We start from the raw sequence: 21868 nt of genomic DNA on the forward strand, positions 1-21868 counted from the left end.
TAGAATTATTTGCATAATTGTCTATTTCTCGATTTCACTTTGCTAGTGTTCACTTGGCCTAGGATAAAGCTGAGCATATTTTGCAAAGGTTCCTTCTCCCAATCTTGGTAAAAAGCAAATAAAGTTGAGGCTGACCCGCCTTAAACCCTAAAACTCCCTAATTGTTGTCACAAGATGTTGGATTAGCACATTTCTGGAATAGCTGTCTGTTTACACTCCAGAGACCCACCGTCCACTAACCACTTTCTAATTGAATTCTAATCACATTCAAATAGCTCAATAACCAGCCTCAGCTGCAATTCATAAAACTTTAATTGCCATCCATAAATCCTGACTCCCCGAGTGCAGAGTGTCCCTACAACCCAATTACACCTCGCCTGGGGGGGGGGGGGGAGAGAAAAAGATAGAGAGAAAGGGAAGGAAGACGGCAAAGGAGGAAACTAGAGAGAGATCGGGAAGTAGGAAGACAGAGGAAAGAAAGAAGAGAGAAGGGGAGAGAATGGGAAGGTGAAATCGGATAGAAAGAAGAAGAGAATTGAAAAGAGATTCCCCCAGTCTGGCTTGGGTCACTTGGGGAACTCAGGTAGTCAACTTCAGTCATTCCCTCTAGTTCTCTGCACCCAGTTTACTCTAAGCCCTTCCGGTGAACTCAGATGGGAATTTAGCGCCCCAGGGTAAAATCATTTTGGGCTGCGTTTAAAATTCAGCTTTTCTTCAGACTATAGAAACAGGCTGGAAAAAATGTCAAACGTACAGGTGAGAAACCTGTCAAATCCTTGCCCATTTGGCTTCTCAGGAGCAGGAAGTGCGCCTTGAAAAGTGCAGCAGTTCCTAGGGCAGGAGAAGGCAACAGAGTTGCTGGGGCCTTTCCTTGCCCTTCGGGGCATAAACTCTCCTCACCCACAGCACTTAGAAAAACACACATCGGGCAATCAAACATAGTGTATGGCCATAAAAGTGATGGATAAGTAAATGAAAAGAAACCCAAATGGACCACGACTCCCAGACTATTTATTATAGTCTTGGAAAGTTCACAACCCCTGAGTCTCCCAAAGAGGGAAGAAGCGGACATTCCCTAATCTCAAGGTTTTCTATTCACTTCTGATTTCTCTCTATGGGAGAGCTGAGAGGAAAGACTCTCATTTACTTTACCAGTCACTCATCCTTCCAGAAAAAGCCGTAAAGGTCGTCGAAGATGCTGAGAGAGAAGAGAAAGATCTGGTCCAACCCCTCAGCTCTTAAGCACAGGATGCCAGAGGATGGAGAAGAATCCAGTAGTTAGAGACTGGATTCGGAGGAGGAAGGACCTTCAGCGAGCCCTCTCGGGGAGCTGCTGGAGGCCAGCAGAAAGGAGATTTCAAAGGCCCTTCGGTCCAGAACCTGGCTCAAAGGCCCTTCGGTCTAATACCTGGCGAACAGGTGTTTCGGAATGCGAAATAGGGCTTTGGGCGTCCTTTCGAAAAGTCTCCAATTTAATGAGAGGTTTGGCCGATGATGAGGGTCTGATCGCTTTCAAGTTTACGTGGTTACGGACTAAACGGGCAGTCTGCCAGCATTCGACTCATTTGGGGTTTGAGAAAAGCAGGCCAAAGGGGAGGGTGGACTAGGTAACACCTCTTCTAAAAGGATGGGAACAGCCCCCAGTCATCCGTGCCCTAAAGCAGCATTAGCAGGACCCACGTCGTGCCCAGAGATTCGACGCAGTGACGTGGGTCTGAGAACGAGCCGGGCCGGGGGAATGGCAGTGGGCCGAAACCCAGTCCTCCTGCATTTCACACCCTGAAGCTTCCAGCTCTCTGCGGCTCCGAGGAGCAAAGGAGGCACTGAGTGCATCTCCCTGGGAGCAAGTGCACACAGCCCAACGAGACCTTTGTCCGTCCGAGTCTAACCAAAAGCCTCTGGCTTTCCTTCCACCTAGCCGCATCCCCTCCACCCGAGCTTTGGGGCCAAGAACTGGGTGGAAAGTAAAGTGCTCCGGTGGGCTTCCTGCCCGGGCGGGGGCAGGGAGCTAGTGCCCGGGGTTGCTCTGCGAAGGAGGAAGGAAGGGGAGGAGAAGGGCTAGAACCACCGCGAAATTAACCAAACATACACTTTCCGAAGTTCCCCCTCCCCCTCTTTTTTTTCTTCACTCCCCCTCCTCCTCCCAGTGCCCTCCACCCCCTCCCGTGCTCGCCCCCTCCCCGTTTTTGTTGTGAGTTGAGCAGCCTATCCCGAGGGTGGGGAGATGCCGAGGAGCCGGAGCAGTGCGGTACTCTGGCATCACGTGCTGGGTTGGGGCATATAAAACCCCGGAGCAGGGGAGCCCGGGCGGGGGAGGTTAGGACCAGCCCTCTCCGGGGACCCCTTTGTTCGCTCCTCAGACTTAAGCACCTCTGCGTTCCTTCGGGGCTTCGGTGACAGCGTCCTCGCGCAGCCCAAGAAACCGAGGGGAGCGTCGGAGGTGAAAGGGGAGGGAGGGGTGAAGACAGAAGAGAAACAGGGGCAGAAAGCTGCCTTCTCCTCCCAGGCTCCTCGGACTCCGTCCCCTTCGCGACATGTCGCGATCCTTCTATGTCGACTCTCTGATCATCAAGGACTCTTCGAGGCCTGCGCCCTCCCTACCTGAGCACCCTCACGGCCCCGATTTCCTCATCCCCCTGGGCATGCCGTCGCCCCTGGTCATGTCAGTCTCGGGGCCCGGCTGCCAGTCGCGCAAAAGCGGCACTTTCTGCGTGTGTCCACTCTGCGTCACCTCCCACCTGCACTCCGCGCGGACGGGCGGCGGCGCGGGCGGCGGCGGGGGCGGAGGAGGCGGCGGCGGCGGCGGCGCGGCGGGCGCCGGGGCTCTCCCCCTGCTCAAGAGCCAGTTTGCCCCCGGCCCCGGGGATGGGCAGTTCTGCCCCCGGATGAGCCATGCCCATCATCACCACCACCAGCCGCAGCACCACCATCACCACCAGCCCCAGCAGCCCGGGGCGGCGGCGGCGGCAGCGGCGGCGGCGGCGGCGGCCGCCGCGGCCGCTGCCCTGGGACACCCCCAACACCACGCACCTGTCTGTGCCGCCACCACCTACAACGTCACCGACCCCCGAAGGTTCCACTGCCTCACCATGGGTAGGATGAAAACTTCTCCAGATCTGCCCTTTCCTGGGAATCCGGGCCAAACTTTGCCTTTCGTTTGGGGGGGTGGGGAGAAAACGGTCCGGGCGGTGGGGATGGATAAGGGGAGGTCTCCTTTAAGTTCGGTTTGGTGCTTGACCCGATAAGTTCTAGGGAGAAGATCAGGAAGGATGTGGCCGGACCGATTTTTTTTTTTTTTTAATCTTGTCACACTCCCTCCTCCCTTCCCTCCTCCCCCCGACTCCCACTCCCACCGAGCGCCCAGATCTGGGGTAACTTTGCTTACCTGCTTCCTCAGTCCTCGGGGAGGGAGAAACCGCAGCCCCCACGGGCCGGCGACAGGGTTGCTCGGTCCTAGATGAAATTGGAACCGTGATGCGAGCTGTGTGAGTGAGCGTGCGGTCACGACTGTGGACCGCCTCACTTTTGCTTGAACTTGCTGTGACGCCCCCGGCGTGGGGAAGTCAATTTCCCCCCTGAGGGACTTTCACAGTGATGAGGGAGCGGGAGACTCCTGAATAGCTCTGACTGCTGTTTAAAATAGCCTTCTAGATGTAATCGAATCCAAGGGAGGAGAGCCTCGTGTTGAATCGGGAGGGAACCTGGGAGAGGGTAAAGGTTGAGGGACTAACTTTTTCTGCGTCCGCGCAGGGGCGGGATGTCGGAGGGCCTCTCTCCGGGTGAGCGCCCGGGCCTATCGGTGCCGCTTGTTTACCTTCGCTTCTTCCTCTGTGTCTTCTTCCTCGCACAGGTGGCTCCGACGCCAGCCAAATTCAGAACGGGAAGAGGATGAGAACAGCTTTCACCAGCACCCAGCTCCTGGAGCTAGAAAGGGAATTCTCGTCAAACATGTATCTTTCTCGGCTCCGGAGGATCGAGATCGCCACGTACCTCAACCTCTCGGAGAAGCAGGTGAAAATCTGGTTCCAGAACCGGCGAGTGAAACACAAGAAGGAGGGCAAAGGTTCGCAGAGGAACAATCACGGGGGCTGCAAGTGCGTCAGTAGCCAAGTTCACTACCCGCGCTCGGAGGACGAAGAGTCCTTATCCCCTTCTTCTGCCAACGAAGACAAGGAGATCTCCCCATTATGAGCTCCCCTTGCTCCCCGGGACCAGCTCCCGAGGTCTCTCCGTCCTGCCCTCCCTCTCCGGCCCCATGAGCTTCCCTAGGGGGAGCATACCTGGCAGGCGCAAAGGAATCATGGAACACACTGCAGAGGCGAGAGGAAAACGTGAACTCGGGCCAGGAAGTCTTCTCCAAGGTTCTGCACCTGCTGCTGCTGCTGCTGCTGCTGCAACCTCGCCAAGAGAACACCGGCCCCCTCCTTCCCTCCTCTCCCTGCACCGGGCTTAGCTCATTTCAGTTTTTATCTATTTGGTTCGTGTTCAATTCGCAGTCATAGATTTTTTTTTTAAATGTAACTGATTTAGAAGTCAACTAAAAATCTTGTATAACACAAAAAAGCAGGTGTTATAGGGTGGGGGTTATTTGAATTTTAACACTGTATTGGGGTTTTCCAAAAACATGTCATTTGCCCTCCGTTTTCAACATCTCTTATGACTGAACCTCGCTTTTTGTTTATTTTATTGTGCTTTTTTTTTTTTTACAGGAAGTTTTGAAGTTGGAATTAACTTAGAAAACTATACCTTGTAGTTCTGCTTTCTGAAAATTGTCTGTAAAAAGTGACAAATCCACTCATTGAGAATCCCTTTGTATGTGAATAGTTTTATATAAATTTATATTTATATTTATTTAAATAAAGGAGGTAATAAAGCCTTTTAATTGTGTGGACTGTTCTCTCTCCATCTCTCCATCCCCACCCCACCCCCAATTTGTATTTGAATCACAATTCTGAAACTGATGCAGATAGAAACTGCGTCTGAACTCAGCCTTTGAGAAGGGGCGGAGGTAAAACCCAGACTCGGCATTATGGGTCTCCCAGTCTGAGGGGTTTTGATGATCTAGGTTTTTAATGTGCCGCAGAGATTGGTGAAACTAACCGCGGAAACACCTTAAGTCATTATTCAGTGATGGAGAATGATTATGGGTGGCAGCCTTATCCCTCGACCTCCCTCATCTAAAATCTAACTTCCTCACAATTAACACACTAAGAATGTCTTTTACAATTAATCCCCCTAAAGGTTTTCTTCAGCTCAGAGCAGTGAAGTGCCCCGGCTGCTAAATTTACCCCCTCTCTTTTCTACTCTCTGCTTCTCTTCCTTCCTCAGAATCAAAATGTCCTTTAATCCAACTATGTTTAAAAAAAAAAAAATTCTCACAGAAGAAAGCGACAACTCCTCAAATAGGTTGTAAATTTCACTCCTTACTCCCTCCTCTCCCCACAAAAAATAGCAAATCGCCACTCATTGATAATAAATGGGCCTGTAGCCCTAGTTATTACCCTAAAGAATCAAAATGAGGGCAGAGTCTAATGTATACTTATTTTTATTAAGCAGCTATTGTAAGAAGAATCCTTCCAATAAAGTATCAATTTTAAATAAGATATGATCGCTGCCTTCAGAGTTGATTGTTTAGGAGAGTCCTCCTCCCCTTTAAAAGGAACCTGACTTTTTTTTTCTTCCCTTAACTCTCCCAGTCTGCTTCCAGTGCACTCTGCCTATGTCCCTACCTATGGTGCAAGAAAAGAGGTCTTATGGATAGTTTCAGCCTTCAAAATATGGATTCATTTCTGTTTTCCCTGCCACCTTGAAAAGAGCTAAGAGATTCAGGAAGTAGGAGAAACTATTTCCCTTGCTTTAAATACAGCTTTCCATATCCCTTGTCTTCATTGAGTCGGTAATTCTCGATTCTGAATACTTATAGTTATTAAGATATTACCCAAGAGGATTCATTGAAGAGATCTTTCTTTTAAGCTCACACAGAGAGTCCTTAAATTCTGATTTCTCTTATAATGAAGGTCTTTCTTAGTCTCCCATTATTAGCAACTCCACTTGACCAAAGTTAAGCCTGTCCATCAATGGGAGAGATTAGTCTATTTTCTCTCCTTACCCCTTCACTTTTTCTAGCCCCAGACAAGTCAGACTCAGCGTATTGGAAGAAGCAGAACTGTCAGAAGGGAAAATCCTGAGTAGCTGAGCAGAATCTCTCTGCCATTCTGCCATAGAGGTCACGAAGCTGTATTTGGGAATGTCTGAGATGGAAGGGATGGCTAGCTGCTGACCTCATATTCCGTTTACACACAAAAGGAGGGTAATTTGATTAATGAAAAAGAAAAAAAATCTACTGAGATTGCTGAAGCCCTTAAAATCCTAAGTGGAAAGAGCAAGGCCAGAATAAGGTACTGACTAGAATAAATTGCTGGGAGTTTTATAGAGAATGAGATCCGATCTGATCCATTTTTGTGTGTCTAGCCAGGGTCAAGCTTGCTCTGAAAGAAACTGAAAAGGATTCTAGCTTGGATACTTCTGGAGCAGGATATCCTCTGTATTTTCTCCATCTCCCAAATACCTTTAGAAGTTACCTCATCCTTCTGTCCCCCTACCACCCCACGTTATGATCCTCCCACTACATGCCAGTCTTCAGTGCCCAGAAATGGGCTTCACAAATGACAATTTTTGACTAAGTAAAAATCATCCTCCTGGAGTCCCAGAAGAGGTGAAGAAGCAAAAGACTGGCTCAGTAGAGGGGACTGATAGGAGCTATAGTCGTATCTAAGGAAATCCCCAGAAATGCTCCTGGCTTCTCCTTCTTCTTCTCCCCTCCCAGCAACCCCTTGGAAGCCATGCTGCTGATTAGGTCCTAGTGGAATCCAGGTTGGAGAATGACCTAGGAGCTGCCACAAGGACAGCACTAGAGTTCCCAAGGTGCCAGCTCCAAGCTTTGTAAGACTGCCATATTGCTTCAAATGAAAATCCACAAGAGGCTTTTCTTTTCCCATCTGTTTCCTGGGGGAATAGAGGCAGAGAGTTTAGGGAGAATTTTCCTGAAAATAAGATGCTCCAGGAATAGGTGATCTGCCTGGAGGCAAAAAGCAGACTGGAATATCTTAAAGCTGCAGGCAATTGTTTTTCCTGTAGTCTTCCAAAAGGAAGAAAGCCTTTTCCAAAAGGCTTCCTTTAACCACTTTAATTCATTTAGCACCCAACAAGCATATAATAAGTACCAGAAAGTTTTCCAAGGAATAGAGACAAAAAGCAAACATCTCCTGCCCTCAAAAAGCTCTCATTCTGGGATGAGGTAGAGGGAAGGTCAGAGAGAGGAAAATTATCATAGCATCATAAAGCTGAAAAGAATCTCAGAAGTCATCGAATTCAATCATTTTCTCATTTTTACAGATGAGGAAACTGAGGCCCAGGACATTAAAAATAGCAGAACAAAAATTTAAACTCAGATCCAACATTCATTCAATGTATTACACTGCCTCTCCTGTATGTCTGTACATATAACTATGGACCAAACATGTATAAAATAAACACAAAACAATTGGAGGGGGTAATAACTGGGGTGATTAGAAAAGTCTTCACATGAGATATGGAACTTTCTTCTAGGGTTTTCTACCCTGACATTACACATACACACACACACACACACACAGACACACACACACACACGAGAGGGGGGAGGGAGGGAGACGGAGAGAAAGGAGGGGAAGGAAGAGAGGGAGAGAATCCCTGAAGAACTGGAGTAATTCTCTTAAGCTAGAGGAGATTGTTGACATTCATATTACTTTCCCCCAGAACCACAGTCTTCCCTCTACCAAAAAAAAAATATTAATAAGGGAAGGAATAAAAGAAAAGATATGGCAGGGAAGGGAATAAGAGAGGGAAAAAGAAAAGAAAAAAGAGAAAATATCGTATATTATTTGGGGGTCTTTAGAAGTCATAAATCAGATAGAATGTTGGTCCATTAGGCAAAAGGGCAATGGATTCTCTATTGGGGTTCATCCTTCAGTTTGAAGACAAACAGAAAATATTCTCTCTCCTTTCTCTGGTAAAGAAGGAAGGGAAATTGGAATTGTATTCAGGTCAAGTTCTGCTAGGGTTCTCACCCAATGCCACTTAACATTTTTTAATGGGCAGAAGATAATACTGTATTTCTCTTGGGAACACTCACCCCAATTGGAGTCCCAATAAAAGAAATCAGAATGAAGTGATTAATACACAAAGAGGTATTATTGTGGTCTAGCACTTGGAGACAGCAAAACTAATTCAAATTTTTATTCATATACCATGTCATCTTGGGCAAATAGCTTAAAGCTTTCTGAGCCTCAGTTTCCTTACTGGTAAAATGGACTCTAAACCACATTTTTTCCTTCCAGTTTTAATTCTATTGATTCTATTATTGCTGCCTGTCTCTGGAGAATGGGAAGTTGCAAAATACTATCAGTTCTAAAATGACTACTTCTTATATAGAAAAAAAAAATCTTAAAAACAGTGGGATTCAAGTGCCTGCTAATTTACAAAAACCCGGGAAGGTGACAGGCTAGGTTGATATTTCAATCTGGGGAAGAATTGTTTTCCACTTCAGAAATAGATGAGAAATCAGTCCCTGGATTTAGAGAACACTTCCTTTCTCAGAGAATTAATCTCTAAAGGGAGATGGTGATCATGTCGGTGGAGGTGATAGTTGAGGGATGGGGAAAGGGATTCCCTTCTTTTATAAAGTAACTCTCCAGAGCAGCTGGTTTGGCTTAAATCCACTCCCTCAACAGCAGGTGCTGAGGTTGATGTAAAGGGAAAGCCCTTGAAAGATAACAGGAGGGGAAGAGTTCCTGGCCTCTGCCCATTGACCCCAGACATCTAGAAGACAGGAACCAAAGAAGAAGCCTTTCCCCCTCTCCCTCCCACCCAGAGACTGACACAAGCTCAAGGCAAAGGCCCTGACACCAATCATTGCTCCAGCAAAGGCAACACAGCTGGAAACCCTGCTAAGGGCAAGGGACCCAAGAAGTGTCCTTCCTTCTTTTATGGCATGTTTCTCTAAGGGCATCGATGAGCATCAAATGCAGAAGGTTGCAGAAGGTTACATCCTCTTTGGCCCAAATTGTCGCAGAGACCAAAGGAAATGCTTATGTGGTAGACCCAGTATGGAGTTCTTCTGAAGTTTGGAGAGATAGAGCTGGAATCTAGGGACTGTTCTTTCCTTTCAGAGACCTTTCTGCCTCCTTTTCCTACAATGGATGTTGCTGAGGAGAGAAGGCTGTAGCTTGAGAAAATTTTCTAAGCCAAGAAGTGAGAATACCTTAATAGGTGGGATAGAAAGAACACTGGACATCACAGAACCAGGACTCTTAAACTGGTTCTATTGGTTCTGTTTCCTACTACCTGGACAAGGGACCTACTTCCTTTAGTTGAGCCAGGTTTCCTTATCTGTAAATTACAGAAGTTAAACTAATTCATTTCTGAATTTCTTTTCCACTCTAAATCCTATTATCCCATCACCCTCTCTTCTTTCTGAAGGCCCTGCTGTTGACCAAGAGATATTACTCACTGATGGAACATCTAGATTCAGAGGCAAAACAGTGCAATGCATAGGGTACTGAAATGGAAGTCTGAAGACTTGGATCCAAATCTTGTCTCTGCCACTTTGTAATCATCTGTCTCCACCGCCCCCATATTTTTCATCTGTAAAGTTAAAGAGTTGGAATAAGGGGCAGCTAGGTGGTTCAGCCCTGAAGTCAGGAAGACCTGCGTTCAAATCTGATCTCAGACACTTAACACCACCTAGTTGTGTGATCCTGGACAAGTCACTTAACCCCAACTGCCTCAGGGGGAAAAAGGAGTTGGAATAGATGACTTCTTAGGTTTCTTCTAAAATTATGATTCTTACAATCAACTGCTCAAGGCAAAAAAAAAAAAAGATTTGCACATTCTAGTCTCTGAAAACTTGGAAACAAATAAGTGTTTGCTCTGCAAATTCAGATGAAGAGAACTTGCATGCATGGGCACTTCTGGTTGGTGGGTTCAGTCCACTCTCCTTCCTCCTTTAGAAGGTTTTTTTACTTGTTTTTTTTTTTAATTTTGTAGAGAATGATCAGAATTGGAAAGGATGCAAGGTCCTCTTCGAACAAGGTGGATGCAGGAGGAATGGAAGGGAGAATTTGGGAGTAACTCCCCTCTCCCCCAAACAAAGGCCTATCTTCAAAGAGGTAAAGAATAATGCCATTGAGAATGCCCCCCTTTTCAGATGTAATTGGACTTGAAGGGGTTCTAAACACAGTAGAAAGCTGTCCCAGAGTTGAATGCATATGGCTCACACATCGAAACAATTGTTCCTATTTTCATTATTCTCGACGGATCTTTGAATGTACCTGTTAAGGTGACAGACCCGTTAAAAGGGAGCACTTTTCTTGCAATTAAATGGTGCATTTACTAAGCTTCTATTAACATAATTTAATATAAAACTATTTTATAAATCTTTAGGCTCACATTACTGAAAAAATTTGAGCTCATTTAAAAAAAAAAAAAAAGAGGCCCATTTCTTTGATCTGAATAGAATGGAATAGAGAATGGGGGGAAAAAACCTCCCCAAACCAGAAACCTAAAGAGGTACAATCCTGGTGAAAAATGTAAAAAATAGAGGGCTTCCCGCCCTCCCCCGCCCCCAAGCGGTGGGGTGCGCAGCTGATTCTATGCAAGAGAAAGAGGGAAACTCCAGGAGCTCCCTCCCCACAGTGAACTTGCTATGAAGCCTCCGGAATCTGGAGGGTAAGAGATGCTACTCTGAACTTGGAGAAGGGCCGCTTAACGCGGGACTCCGAACGAGCAGCATCGCTGAGGCCGTGGAACCAATTTTCTTTCCTTGCAGAATTTCTTCCTCGAGATGGTTTCTTTTGTTAGCGTTCTGGGCAAGGGAACCAGGAATTACAGGCCATCAGAACTCAGAGGGACTTTAGAAAGTCTGGGAGATCCCTCCTCCGCTGCCCTTGCAAAATGCGTTTCCAGTGGAGGGAGGCTCGTAGGGCAATAGGCGTGGGTTGGGGAGGGAGGGTCGCTGTAAGATCTCCAGATCCTTTAGTGCGTAATGAATATTCTGTGTATTGTCCGCTACCTTTTCCTCTGGGAAGTATTAATATATCATAAGCACGAACAGGCTCCCCATCCCCGCCGCCTCCCGGCCCGAGCTTCCAGGGAAGAGAGAAGAGAGCATTTTTCAGCCTTGCTACTTAAGATGCTTTTGTGCTGTCACATATGATCCCATTGCTTTTGCAACCCTGGATTTTTCGCCCCCTTAGTAAGCCTTGCTCACTACCCACTATCCAGGAAGGACTCAAGGCTATTGCAAGTGTATCCAAATAGATCGGAAGTGTATGCTGTGTGCTTAGGAAAGTAACTAGTTTCAGATTAATGAAGCAGTGACAATTTCAATCTGCTTAAAGGCGGAGGTTGGCACTGCCCAGGCCTGAGCGTGGGGAGCTCGCCAGGCTGTGCTTTATATTGTCCGCTTTTCTGAAGAGCAGACAAAGATGGATAGAGAGACATTGAAAAGCAGGGGGCGTATTTCAAACAGCCCCATAAAGAGGGCTGTCACTTTAAGACAAGAAGCATAGTGCTTTGATGACTTTGTATTAGCCTCACCGTTTCAAATAAGTGACTCAAGTCCCGAGGGAGAGGGAGGGAAACGTGGGGAGAGAAAGGAGGGAAGAGAAGAAGGGGGAGGAGAAGGGAGGGAGGGGTTTGGGGGAGGGAGGAAGAAAGAGAGGGAGAGGGAAAGGGGGAGGGGAAAAAGAGAGGAGAGAATAAAGAGAGAGAGAGAGAGAGAGAGAGAGAGAGAGAGAGAGAAGTGGTGGGGAGGCAGATAAATTTTAGTAGTAGCAGCGGTTGGTTCTGAGGTTAGCAACTTGGCTGCTGAAGTTTAAGGCAGGACAATGGAGCCGGGATTGAATAGACGCGCTCCGCGCGAGTCGCTGTCCTGAAAGGTGGACGTACCGCTACCTCAGGATGTGAAAGGACCCTGGGCTTCTCGGCAACTGCTAATCCTGATGCTCGAAAATGCAGGGCCAACTCCACTGGGCCCTCAAGTTGTTTTTGGTTTTTGAGCTTCAGCTTCCCAGAGTAGATCGTGTGTGTGCTCGCGTGTGCGTGTGCGTGTGCGTGCGTGGAGGAAAAAGAGTAAATCAATGAACTCGTAGGGCCAGTGCGAGATATATGTAAAAATAGAGAGCAGGGGCGGAGGCACGGTGAAGGCATTCCATTAGAGTTCACCTTCACAAAGCCTAATTGAAACTTCTTGGGTCAAGCAGCAACTAACCACCTTCCTCTTTTCTCCCTTTAATTAATTACTTCATTAATTAGTTACCACGATTATTACTCATTTGCATACCATTTTGTGGCTTTGAAATTCATGGTAAGGGGCGGTGAGATTCCTAGAGGCTGACACGTGGTTTTAGGATTTAGGTTGGACTAGACGCTAGTGTGTGTGTGTGGGGGGGGGAGATTTGGGGTGGCTTTCTACCACCCCCTCCGCTCCAGCTTTCCTCTTCGAGCTGTTTGGCTTCTCCTCTCCTTGTGCCTTTGCTTAATTACCTCCCCCCAACTTTTAGCTTCTCTCTGCCCAGTCCCCTCCGGCGCTGGAGCAACTTGGGGGAGGGGATGTGCAGTGACCCTGACTGGGAAAGGGAAGGGGGATGCTCGGACTTCTGGGTTTTAGAAGGAACCTCGGAAACGAGCTCGGGTACCCCAAGCCGGGGTGATTGTGGAACGTTCCAGCTATGGGGGCTGGAAAATTGGGGAGGGGGGAGAAGAGAAAAAAAAAGTGTATCCACTCTATTGACTGGAGCTACAATTATTGACTGGCTAGATTTTTCTTTCCCCCAAGAGAAGGGTTGCTTTTTTTTTTTTTTTTTTTTTTTTTTTTTTTAAGCTTTTGGACCCCCAACTGGTTCCGCCCATAGTCTTTGAAGGTCTGGCTAAAGGGCTCTGTGGCGTTTGAGAGAGAACCGTTTAGTCACTGTTTCATTAGGCACTATTTGAACCTTGCAACATGTGGTAATTTCTGGGGCAAGCTGAAAAGGGGGGATTATGTAGGAGGGACACAAGGAAATTAGCGAACGGTTAATTTAACTCCTTTTCTGGTAGACTTTTCGATACATTCCTAATTGACTGAGGGGGCAGGTGAAGCTCCCGCCCCATGCAGGCTCATTCACGGTGGGAATAAATGGCTCTTTTTCAACTCACACTGCTCACAATATATCATCAGGGAAAAGACATGCAATGAATATGTTGATTTTTTTTTTATTAATGGAATTACACCCTGCCACGCAGGTGTGAGGGTAAAATCCTATACTGCAATGAAATAAGATTAACAATGAAATGAGAATTTTATTACCTTTATATGTCACATAGACCTGGATTTAAACTGTCAAAACAAGAAACACGAAAAAGATATTCTGAAGGCAGTCGTGCCAATCAAACAGGGGAAGTAGCAGCTTCGTAGCCAAATAATAATTAGCTTGCGATTCCCGGAGGATCCCCGGGACCCCGAAGGGTCCGGGCCACCGCCACCCGAGGCAGGAGCGAGGCTGGCCCAGGTTCGCCCTCCGGTCCTTCTTCGGGCCGGCCCGCGACTGTTCGAACACGTGGGCGGAGCCTGAGGCCTAAAAATACTTCCCAAGGTCGCTATTTCGAGGCCGGCCGAGAATAGGAAATGGCCGGAGGCCGGGGAGAGGTCAGCCGGAAGGGCCTAAGTGTAGACTTGAAGGTCCAGAGACTTATAGGCTTAGTTCTAAATCACCAGCCCTCGGGCCCGCTGGGACCCCAGCCCCAGCCGTGACCTGGGGAGGGGAGGTAGGGAATGGGCGGGATGGGGCGGGGGAGGGGGTGGTAGCCGGAGAGGAAAGGGGGGCAGGGGCGGGGAACTGCTATTCTCAGATGCCACCTTGTGTTAGACGGGGAAGGGGGGGGGGCGCATAAAGATGGGGCCTCCGTGGTTTCGGCTCTGCTACCTGGGTCTGGCAGGCGAAGAGGTGCTCCATGCAAATGGCTCGCTATTAGCCAAGAAATAAATACTCTGAATCTTCAAACGGCCCTTTGTAACCTTCTATAGAAAATCGAGGTATTCTGCATGACAAAGCACAATTAAGCTTTCTATTCAGGAGTTCTGCAGCTGGTAGCCCATTGGGAAAGTGGGAGGAAACTCGAATATATTAATAGTGTGGCAAAAGTTTTTGTGTGTCCTTTTTTTGTGGCGGGGAGGAGGGGAGGGAAGGAGGAGGGCGGGTGGGTGGACTGGGAAGAGAAGGGAATCTCCGCCTTGGATCCCTGCCACCTGAACAATCTTGCCTCTTCCCGCATTAAAAGCCACGCTTGTCATGGATCAAGGGCTCTTTGAATGGTCCAGGCGACCCTCTCGCTACGCCGAGCAGGGGGCGTGGAGGATGCCAGCCCTGGAGCGGGGGTGGGTGACACGTGTCCCCATCCGTTTCCTCCTCCCCGCTTCTGAATGCTATGGCCAGAGGCCCGGTCAGCCCACAGCACGCCCCTGCCCTCCTTTGTAGAGACCCTCTGCGGGCTGGACAGTCCCGGGGGGAAAGGCCTGCAGCCCCCTCCATTGCCGGGGGGCAACGCGGTGACGCCGGAAAAGGTGTGGTGGGGAAGCCGAGGTGTGGTGCTCTTGGGGTCCTTGTGGCCGAGCTTGGAGGTGATGCAGAAGGGGAAAGGAAAAGGGAGATGCTCATTCCATCCGCATTCGGCCTTTTCATCCATTCTCCCCCCATGATGTTATTTACAATTCTCCTCGTCGATTTCAGTGTTACCTTCTGCGGGAGGGTTCTAGTGGTCCCCAGAATCATGTGCTCCCCGCTCCTTACTTTGCTTTTACTTCGTACGTATTTTGTAATTTATCTGTTCTAGCCAATAGAAAATAAGCATTTTGAAGGCAGGAACATTTTCTTTCTTTTTTCATCCTTCCTTCCTTCCCTCTTTCTTTCTCCTTCCTTTGTTCTTTTTTCCCTCCTTCCTTCCCTTCTTTCTTCCCTTCCTTCCTTCCTTTTTCCTTCCTCCTTCCTCCCGCCTTCCTCTTTTCTTTTCTCCCTCCTTCCTCCCTCTCTCACGCCTTCCCTCCCTTCCTTCTTTCCCTCCTTCCCTCCTTCTTTCCCTTCCTTCCTTCCCTCTTTCCTTCCTTCCCTCCTTCCTTCCCTTCCTTCCTTCCCTCTTTCCTTCCTTCCTTCCTTCCTTCCTTCCTTCCTTCCTTCCTTCCTTCCTTCCTTCCTTCCTTCTTTCCCTTCCTTCCTTCCTTCCTTCCTTTTTTCCTTCCTTCCTTCCTCCCCCAACTGCTTTGCCAATGCTTGGCAAACTGCAGGTTCTTAATAAAAAGGACCGTTGGACTGAATTAAATTCTCTCCCATTTATGGAATAGACCCCACAAACAGTTTTTCTCTGTTTCTTCCTGTTCTCCAATAAACTAACCAGATCAGTAAAAGGTCCGTAGCACTTATTGTTCTGTCCCGTGTATTTCTTTCTATCTTTAGAATTATAGACTCTTAATTTTTGAAAAATGCCTTAAAGAGTCAGCTAATTCAGCCTTACATCACATGCAGGAAATCTCTTCTGTGGCATCCCAAGGAATGCTTCTTCTCTTACATTATTTAGCCTTTTCTGAATATTTCCACTAATGGAGGGAGCTGAACTAAGTGAATAGTTAACATTGTTAGACAGCTCTGCTTATCAAAAAATTGTTTTCATATTTTGTATCTAAACCTCTCTCTAGGTGACATCTATTCATCAGACCTAATTCCTTTCTTTTGAGTAGCTAGAAAAGTTTTGCCCATCAATATTTGTAAAAAAGGACCTGGCCTGCCATTAATCTTCTCTACCAATTTCCTTATCAGTGAAGTGGAGTGGTTGTATAGTAGGAACTTTTAAGTTTTCTTTTTTTTTTTTTTGTTTTCATAAAGTAGAACTCTGATTCTAAATCCCCTAAAGTTAAATACTCCCCTTTTCTTCAACTGCTCCTCATAGGAAATGATTTCCAGAGCCCTTACAATCTTATTCTGCTTTAGAAAGGCACTAATTTCTCCATGTTCCTCTTCAAGTGTGATGCCCAGAATTGGACAGAACACATTAGATGTGGTTTGACCATAGATACGTGCTCTACTTGGAATCTGTTTTTAAACAGTTCATTATATTGTGGGCCCATGTTACTTCATGGTCCAAGTGAAGTTCTCCTATTCCTTGTGTTAAGTTGTTTTCTAGTCATATTCCACTCTGTTCAACTTCATTCAGGGTTTTCTTGCCATTTCCCTCTCCAGCTTATTTTACAGATGAGGAAACTGAGACAAATAGGATTTTGCCCAATGTTATACAGTTAATAAGTGTTCGAGTTCAGATTTGAACTCACAAAGACTTCCTGACTCCAGACTGGTAGAGTATCCACTGTATCACCTTGATGCTTTCTTCCTGTTCCTTACTTGTGCCATTATTCAACTGACAAACCTTAGTTCAGTTGGTGGGTTAGGGGGATATCTACTCAAAGCTTAAAAAGTCCTTCCCTGGTGGAATGGTCCAATAAAAACAAATCGTATCTGCCAAAATTGGCCGAAGCAGGGACACTTCAAGCTTGGTCAGAAATCAAAGATGCCAGGGTCATCCACTACAAACCAAGCCGTCACTGTCCACCCCGACTTTGGTTTTGCCACTGAACTTTTCATGGACTCAGAAATAGAGAGTGCAGCTGACAACTTCTAGAAACTCTGCCTCACTTAAATCCAGTTCACCTTTTTGAAAACAAAAGACAAACAACACTTCAATTTAAATGTAAGCTTTACATTTATTCCTTGATCCTGCTCAGTTTCTTCAGTATTTTAAAAGTTCTGATTCTGTCATCTATTGTGTATAAATTACCCCATCTAACTTTATATTAGCAGGAAAAAAAAAGAGCTTTATTCAAGCCACTGGCTTCAAGCTGAATCCTTTATCTATCCCTGCCAGCTCCAGCTAAATTCTCACCCACCCCTGCATGGCATAACCCCATTTCTCACCACTTTCCACTTCTCACCTAGTGTACCAGATGGAAAATACTATTTATTACAAAGCAAATCTCTTCTCCTCACCCCCACCCCCTGCATCCTAAATATTTTTCTTACCTTCTCTTTCCAAACAATTCTCAATAAAAGCCAGCTCTTTCTAAAAGCCCTGAATTCTTGGGAGATAAGGACTGACTTTCTTTTATCTCCTCTTTCCTGCTTCCACACTATAAAATAATCATACTCTCCTTGCTTTTCAACAAAGTCCTTGCCAATAAAAAGCAACCTGACAAAATGGCTAGAGCACTCTCTAGATTTAGAAAATTTGAGGCTGAATTTCAGTTCTGCCACCTTAGACACTTGCTGCCACCTCTCTTCACTTTCTTGAACCTCATTTTCTTCATCTGTAAATTAAGGGAGTTTTAGTTAGTGATCTTTATGATCTCTTCCAGTCCTGAAATTGAATGTTTGTCTATAATTTTATTAGTACCAATACTTCCCCACTGATCATTTCTTTCTTTTTTCTTTTTCTTTTTCTTTTTTTTTTCTTTTTTTTTTTTTTTTTTTGTTGTTGTTGTTGTTGTTGAAGCAATTGGGGTTAAGTGACTTGCTCAGGGTCACACAGGAAGTGTTAAGTGTCTGAGGCTAGATTTGATTTCAGGTCCACTGATCATTTCTTTATGACTTAGTAGATAGTCTTAAGAGCTGATATGACTTACAAGATGCATCAAACAACCTAATAATAGCCCTTTCGAAACGCAGCTAGCTTGTCTGTTTCAGATAGGGAATGTACAGACTGTCACTGAGTCCTTATTTGAAACCCTTTTCAACCTACTAAGGTAGGTTGTACCAAAGTTTGCAATCCACTGGTGTAGATGTCAAAAAATCCAGAACTCCATGTTCTCGTTCCATATCATGATGAGATATAAGAAGATGTTTTAATGGTTCAGCTATAGTAAGTCAATATGCATTTATTAAGCATCTACTATTCACTGGCACTGTGTCAAATGCTGAGGATACAAAGAAAAGCCAGAGGTAGTCTCTGTTCTCAAGGAAGTCATGATCTGCAGGAGGAAAAGGCAAACCACTTCAGTATCTGCCAAGAAAACTCCAAATAGGGTCATGAAGAGTCAGGACAGGACTGATAATTGAAATTAAATGGTTGAGGTTCTAGGAGAGAAATAGGGAAATTCTATTGAAAACTTCACAGAATTCTCCAAATTCAATCAAAATACACTTTGTTACAACTTGTTGACTTTAAGACAAAGTTATTCATGGGGGACAATGATAAAAATGTAGTAGAAATATTAGAAAATGTATATAGAAATTATTTTGAGCAAAATATTGGCGCTTATTAAACACCTTCAGCTAGATGGTGCAATGGTTAGAGTTCTGGACCTGGAGCCAAGAAATCCATCCAAATCCATTTTCAGACATTAGCTGTGTGACCCAGAGTGGACACTTAACCTCTGTTTGCCTCATTTCCCACATCTATAAAATTTCTATAATAATAATAGCACCTATCTCCCAGGGTTATTATGAGGCTCAAATGGAATAACTGTAAAGTGCTTAATACAGTGCCTGGAACATAATGAGCACGACAAGAATGTTAGCTATTAGTTATTATATGGCAGACATTGTGCACCGGAGTTACAAAGAAAAGCAAAAGAACTAGTCTCTCTTTTCAAGGATCTCATAGTCTGGTGGAGGAGACAACCAGTAAATAATTGCGTATAACTAAAATCATATATGTGTATGTACATAGGTATAGTTATATCTATCTATCTATCTATATGTATACATAGAGAGAGAAACACACATTTTATATATGTATACATATATGTATAAAGAGATAGAGACAGAGACAGAGAGAAACAGACAGACAGACAGAGAGGGAGAGAAGGAAAAGGAGAGAGGATAAATTGGCTATAATCTCAGGGTGATCAAGACAAGGTTGTTGCAGAAAAGGGTAGTTTAGCTGGGATTGAAAAGAAGCCAAGAAATGGGAATTGGAAATGAGGAATGAGAAAATTCCAAACACAAGACAGACAATAAAAATACCTGGAGTTGGGGAATGAAATGCCACGTATGAGGAACAACAAAGAAGCCGGTGCCAGTAAAATTAAAAGCATATGGAGGGGGCTAAGATACGTACATACATACATACACATACATACATATATGTAAGTATAAACATACACACACATTATATATAACTGGAAACTTAGGAGAGGGCTTTAAAATGTAATATATCTTGTAAATAAAAAGCTATAAAATTTTAAAAAATAAAAGTCAAATGCAAGAGTTTATATTTGAGTTTATATTGCTGAGTTGGAGAAAATATATATCCATTAGATTGTATTGTTTGGAGGAAGGGAGCATTGTCAGATCTGGTCTTTCGTAAAATCAGTTTGACAGCTGAGTGGAGCATGGATAGGAATGGGGAGAGATGGAGGCAGGGTCACCAAATTAGAAGGCTATTGCTGAAACCATCTCTTCAAAGTCAATTTTTAAATTGTCACTTTGAGCATTTATATTTCAGGAATTGTCAAGCTCTATGAATCAGGGTGTGCTTTATAGTGTTACTGATTATTTAGACTTAAGAAAATGATGGGGTAAATAAAAAGCTATAATAAAATAAAGGAAAAAAAAAGAAAATGATGGGAAAAGATTAATAGTGCAAATCTAACTAAAAGTGTAATTTAGATACTCCCCTCTGCCCCCAGCTGATTCTGTATATGTAAGAGATTTTGAGAGATTTTTTTTACAAATCCTGACAACAGATTGGATATGGGAAGAGAGAGAGAAATAGAAAGAGAGGGAGAGGGAGACCAAGAAAGAGAGAAAGGGAATTTAAGAATAAGTTGGAGGAAGATTCTGTAATGATCGACTGTGATAGACTTGGCTCTCTTGTCAACCATGAGGTTCAGGCCAATTCCAATAGACTTGTGATGGAGTGAGCCATTTGTATCCAGAGAGAGGATTGTGAGGACTGAATGTGGATCACATCATAATATTTTCACCTTTTTGTTGTTGTTTGCTTGTTTGTTTTTTCTTTCTCATTTTTTTTTCCTTTTTGATCTGATTTTTCTTGTGCAGCATGGTAATTGTGGAAATGTGTATAGAAGAACTGAACATATTGAACATATATTGGATTACTTACTGTCCAGGAGAGGAGGCAAGAGGAAGGGAGGGAAAAAAAATTTTGGAACACAAGGTTTTGCAAGAGTGAATGTTGACCACACACATATATTGTATCTAAGATATACTTTAACATGTTTAACATGTATAAGACTGCCTGCCATCTAGGGAAGGGGGTGGAGGGAGGGAAGGGAAAAGTTGGAACAGAAGTGAATGCAAGGGACAATGTTGTAAAAATTACCCATGCATATGTTCTGTCAATAAAATATATATATATATATATATTTTAAAGAGTGAATGTTGAAAACTATCTTTGCATAAACTTTGAAAATAAAAAGCTATTGCTTTAAAAAAAACAATAAAATAAGGATGATAACAACAATAGAGTAATTTGGAAGCCTGGGTGACTGATAGGATAATGGTACCCATTCTAGTAATAGGGAAGTTAGGAAGAAGAGATTGGGGTGGAGGGGGGAAATAGATATATTCTGTTTTGGACTTAACTGAGTTTAAGATGCCTACAGACATTCATTTTGAAATGTCTGCAGTTCAAGATTGGAGGTCAGGATAGAGGTTAGAGCTGGATAAATAGATCTGAGAATCATCTGTTTAGAGATGATAATTGAATCCAGGGCAGAGGATGAGATCACCAAGTGAAACAGTGTATACTCTTGCAGGGCTCAGCAAATTAGACCCCCTGCAGCCTGCTTTTATGTGGCCCTTGGGGCATAGTTTAACTGACCCCTGCTTGAGGTAGATGAGCTGTGGGCTTAGGAAAGAGACACTTCAGGGACACTCGTGGTTTGCTGACTTGAACTAGATGAAGGTCCACCAAAGGCAAGAAAAGAAAGAGGTTTTAAAGCTTCTAGATTGTACTGCCTTGTTTCCATGACAAGAATGCTTCAAGAAGAGAGATAGAGGGAAGAAAAGAGAATAGATTAGGAAGGTCCTAAACATCATATGAACTATAATGACTGCCAACGAACAAGCTATTGACTGCCAAAAAAGGTGGAGGAGAAGAAAGGCAAGATGTATTGCTGTTGCTCAGTCATTTCAGTCATGGCTGACTCTTCTATGTCAAGTCCAAATATAAGAAATGTTTATAATAGATAAAATTATAGATATTATAGATATATGCTACTGTTTTCAGAGGTTATTGTTCTTGTTATGTCAACCTTAAAATACCAAAAGGTTTTTTCAGAGAGATCCATAGTATCCAAAAACGATTATCTGATTAACAATTCACATAGGAAAAAAAGGTAATGGGTTGCAGAATTTTCTTTATCCCAATGCATTAGGTGCAATTGTTTGGGCAAACTACTGAGTTAGTTCATAGATACACATATTCTGAATAGACACTGCAATTGGATAATAAATTGGGTCCAGAACTGAATGAAAGGAAAACAGGCTGAATTGTGGTTGGCAAATTATCTCATGCTTCAGATGAGCCCAGAATGCTTTCTCTCTCTCTCTCTCTCTCTCTCTCTCACACACACACACACACACACACACACACACAAATCTTTTTAGCAGAAAGTCCTTTGGTGATACTTTGTAGTCAAACATCATAGATCACCACATTTTTGAGGAATCAAAATTGCAAATGATCCTAAGATCAATGGAGAAATGTATTGTGGACATAACTATGGATATATATATATATGTATATATATATATATATATATATATATATATATATATAATCA

The 21868-nt window shown here is 44.6% G+C and overlaps 1 protein-coding gene across 1 annotated transcript; it reads left to right on the plus strand.

Annotated features, from left to right (window-relative positions):
• The first annotated feature begins 2342 nt into the window (after positions 1-2342).
• On the plus strand, positions 2343-4712 carry GSX2 (GS homeobox 2). Its single transcript, XM_031942617.1, has 2 exons — positions 2343-3093; positions 3851-4712. Exons 1-2 carry the CDS (start codon positions 2535-2537, stop codon positions 4189-4191), a joined length of 900 nt encoding a protein of 299 aa, XP_031798477.1. The 5' UTR covers positions 2343-2534; the 3' UTR covers positions 4192-4712.
• Positions 4713-21868: the final 17156 nt, after the last annotated feature.

The sequence above is a fragment of the Sarcophilus harrisii genome, chromosome 6 (genome assembly GCF_902635505.1).
Source record: "Sarcophilus harrisii chromosome 6, mSarHar1.11, whole genome shotgun sequence".
NCBI lineage: Eukaryota > Metazoa > Chordata > Mammalia > Dasyuromorphia > Dasyuridae > Sarcophilus > Sarcophilus harrisii.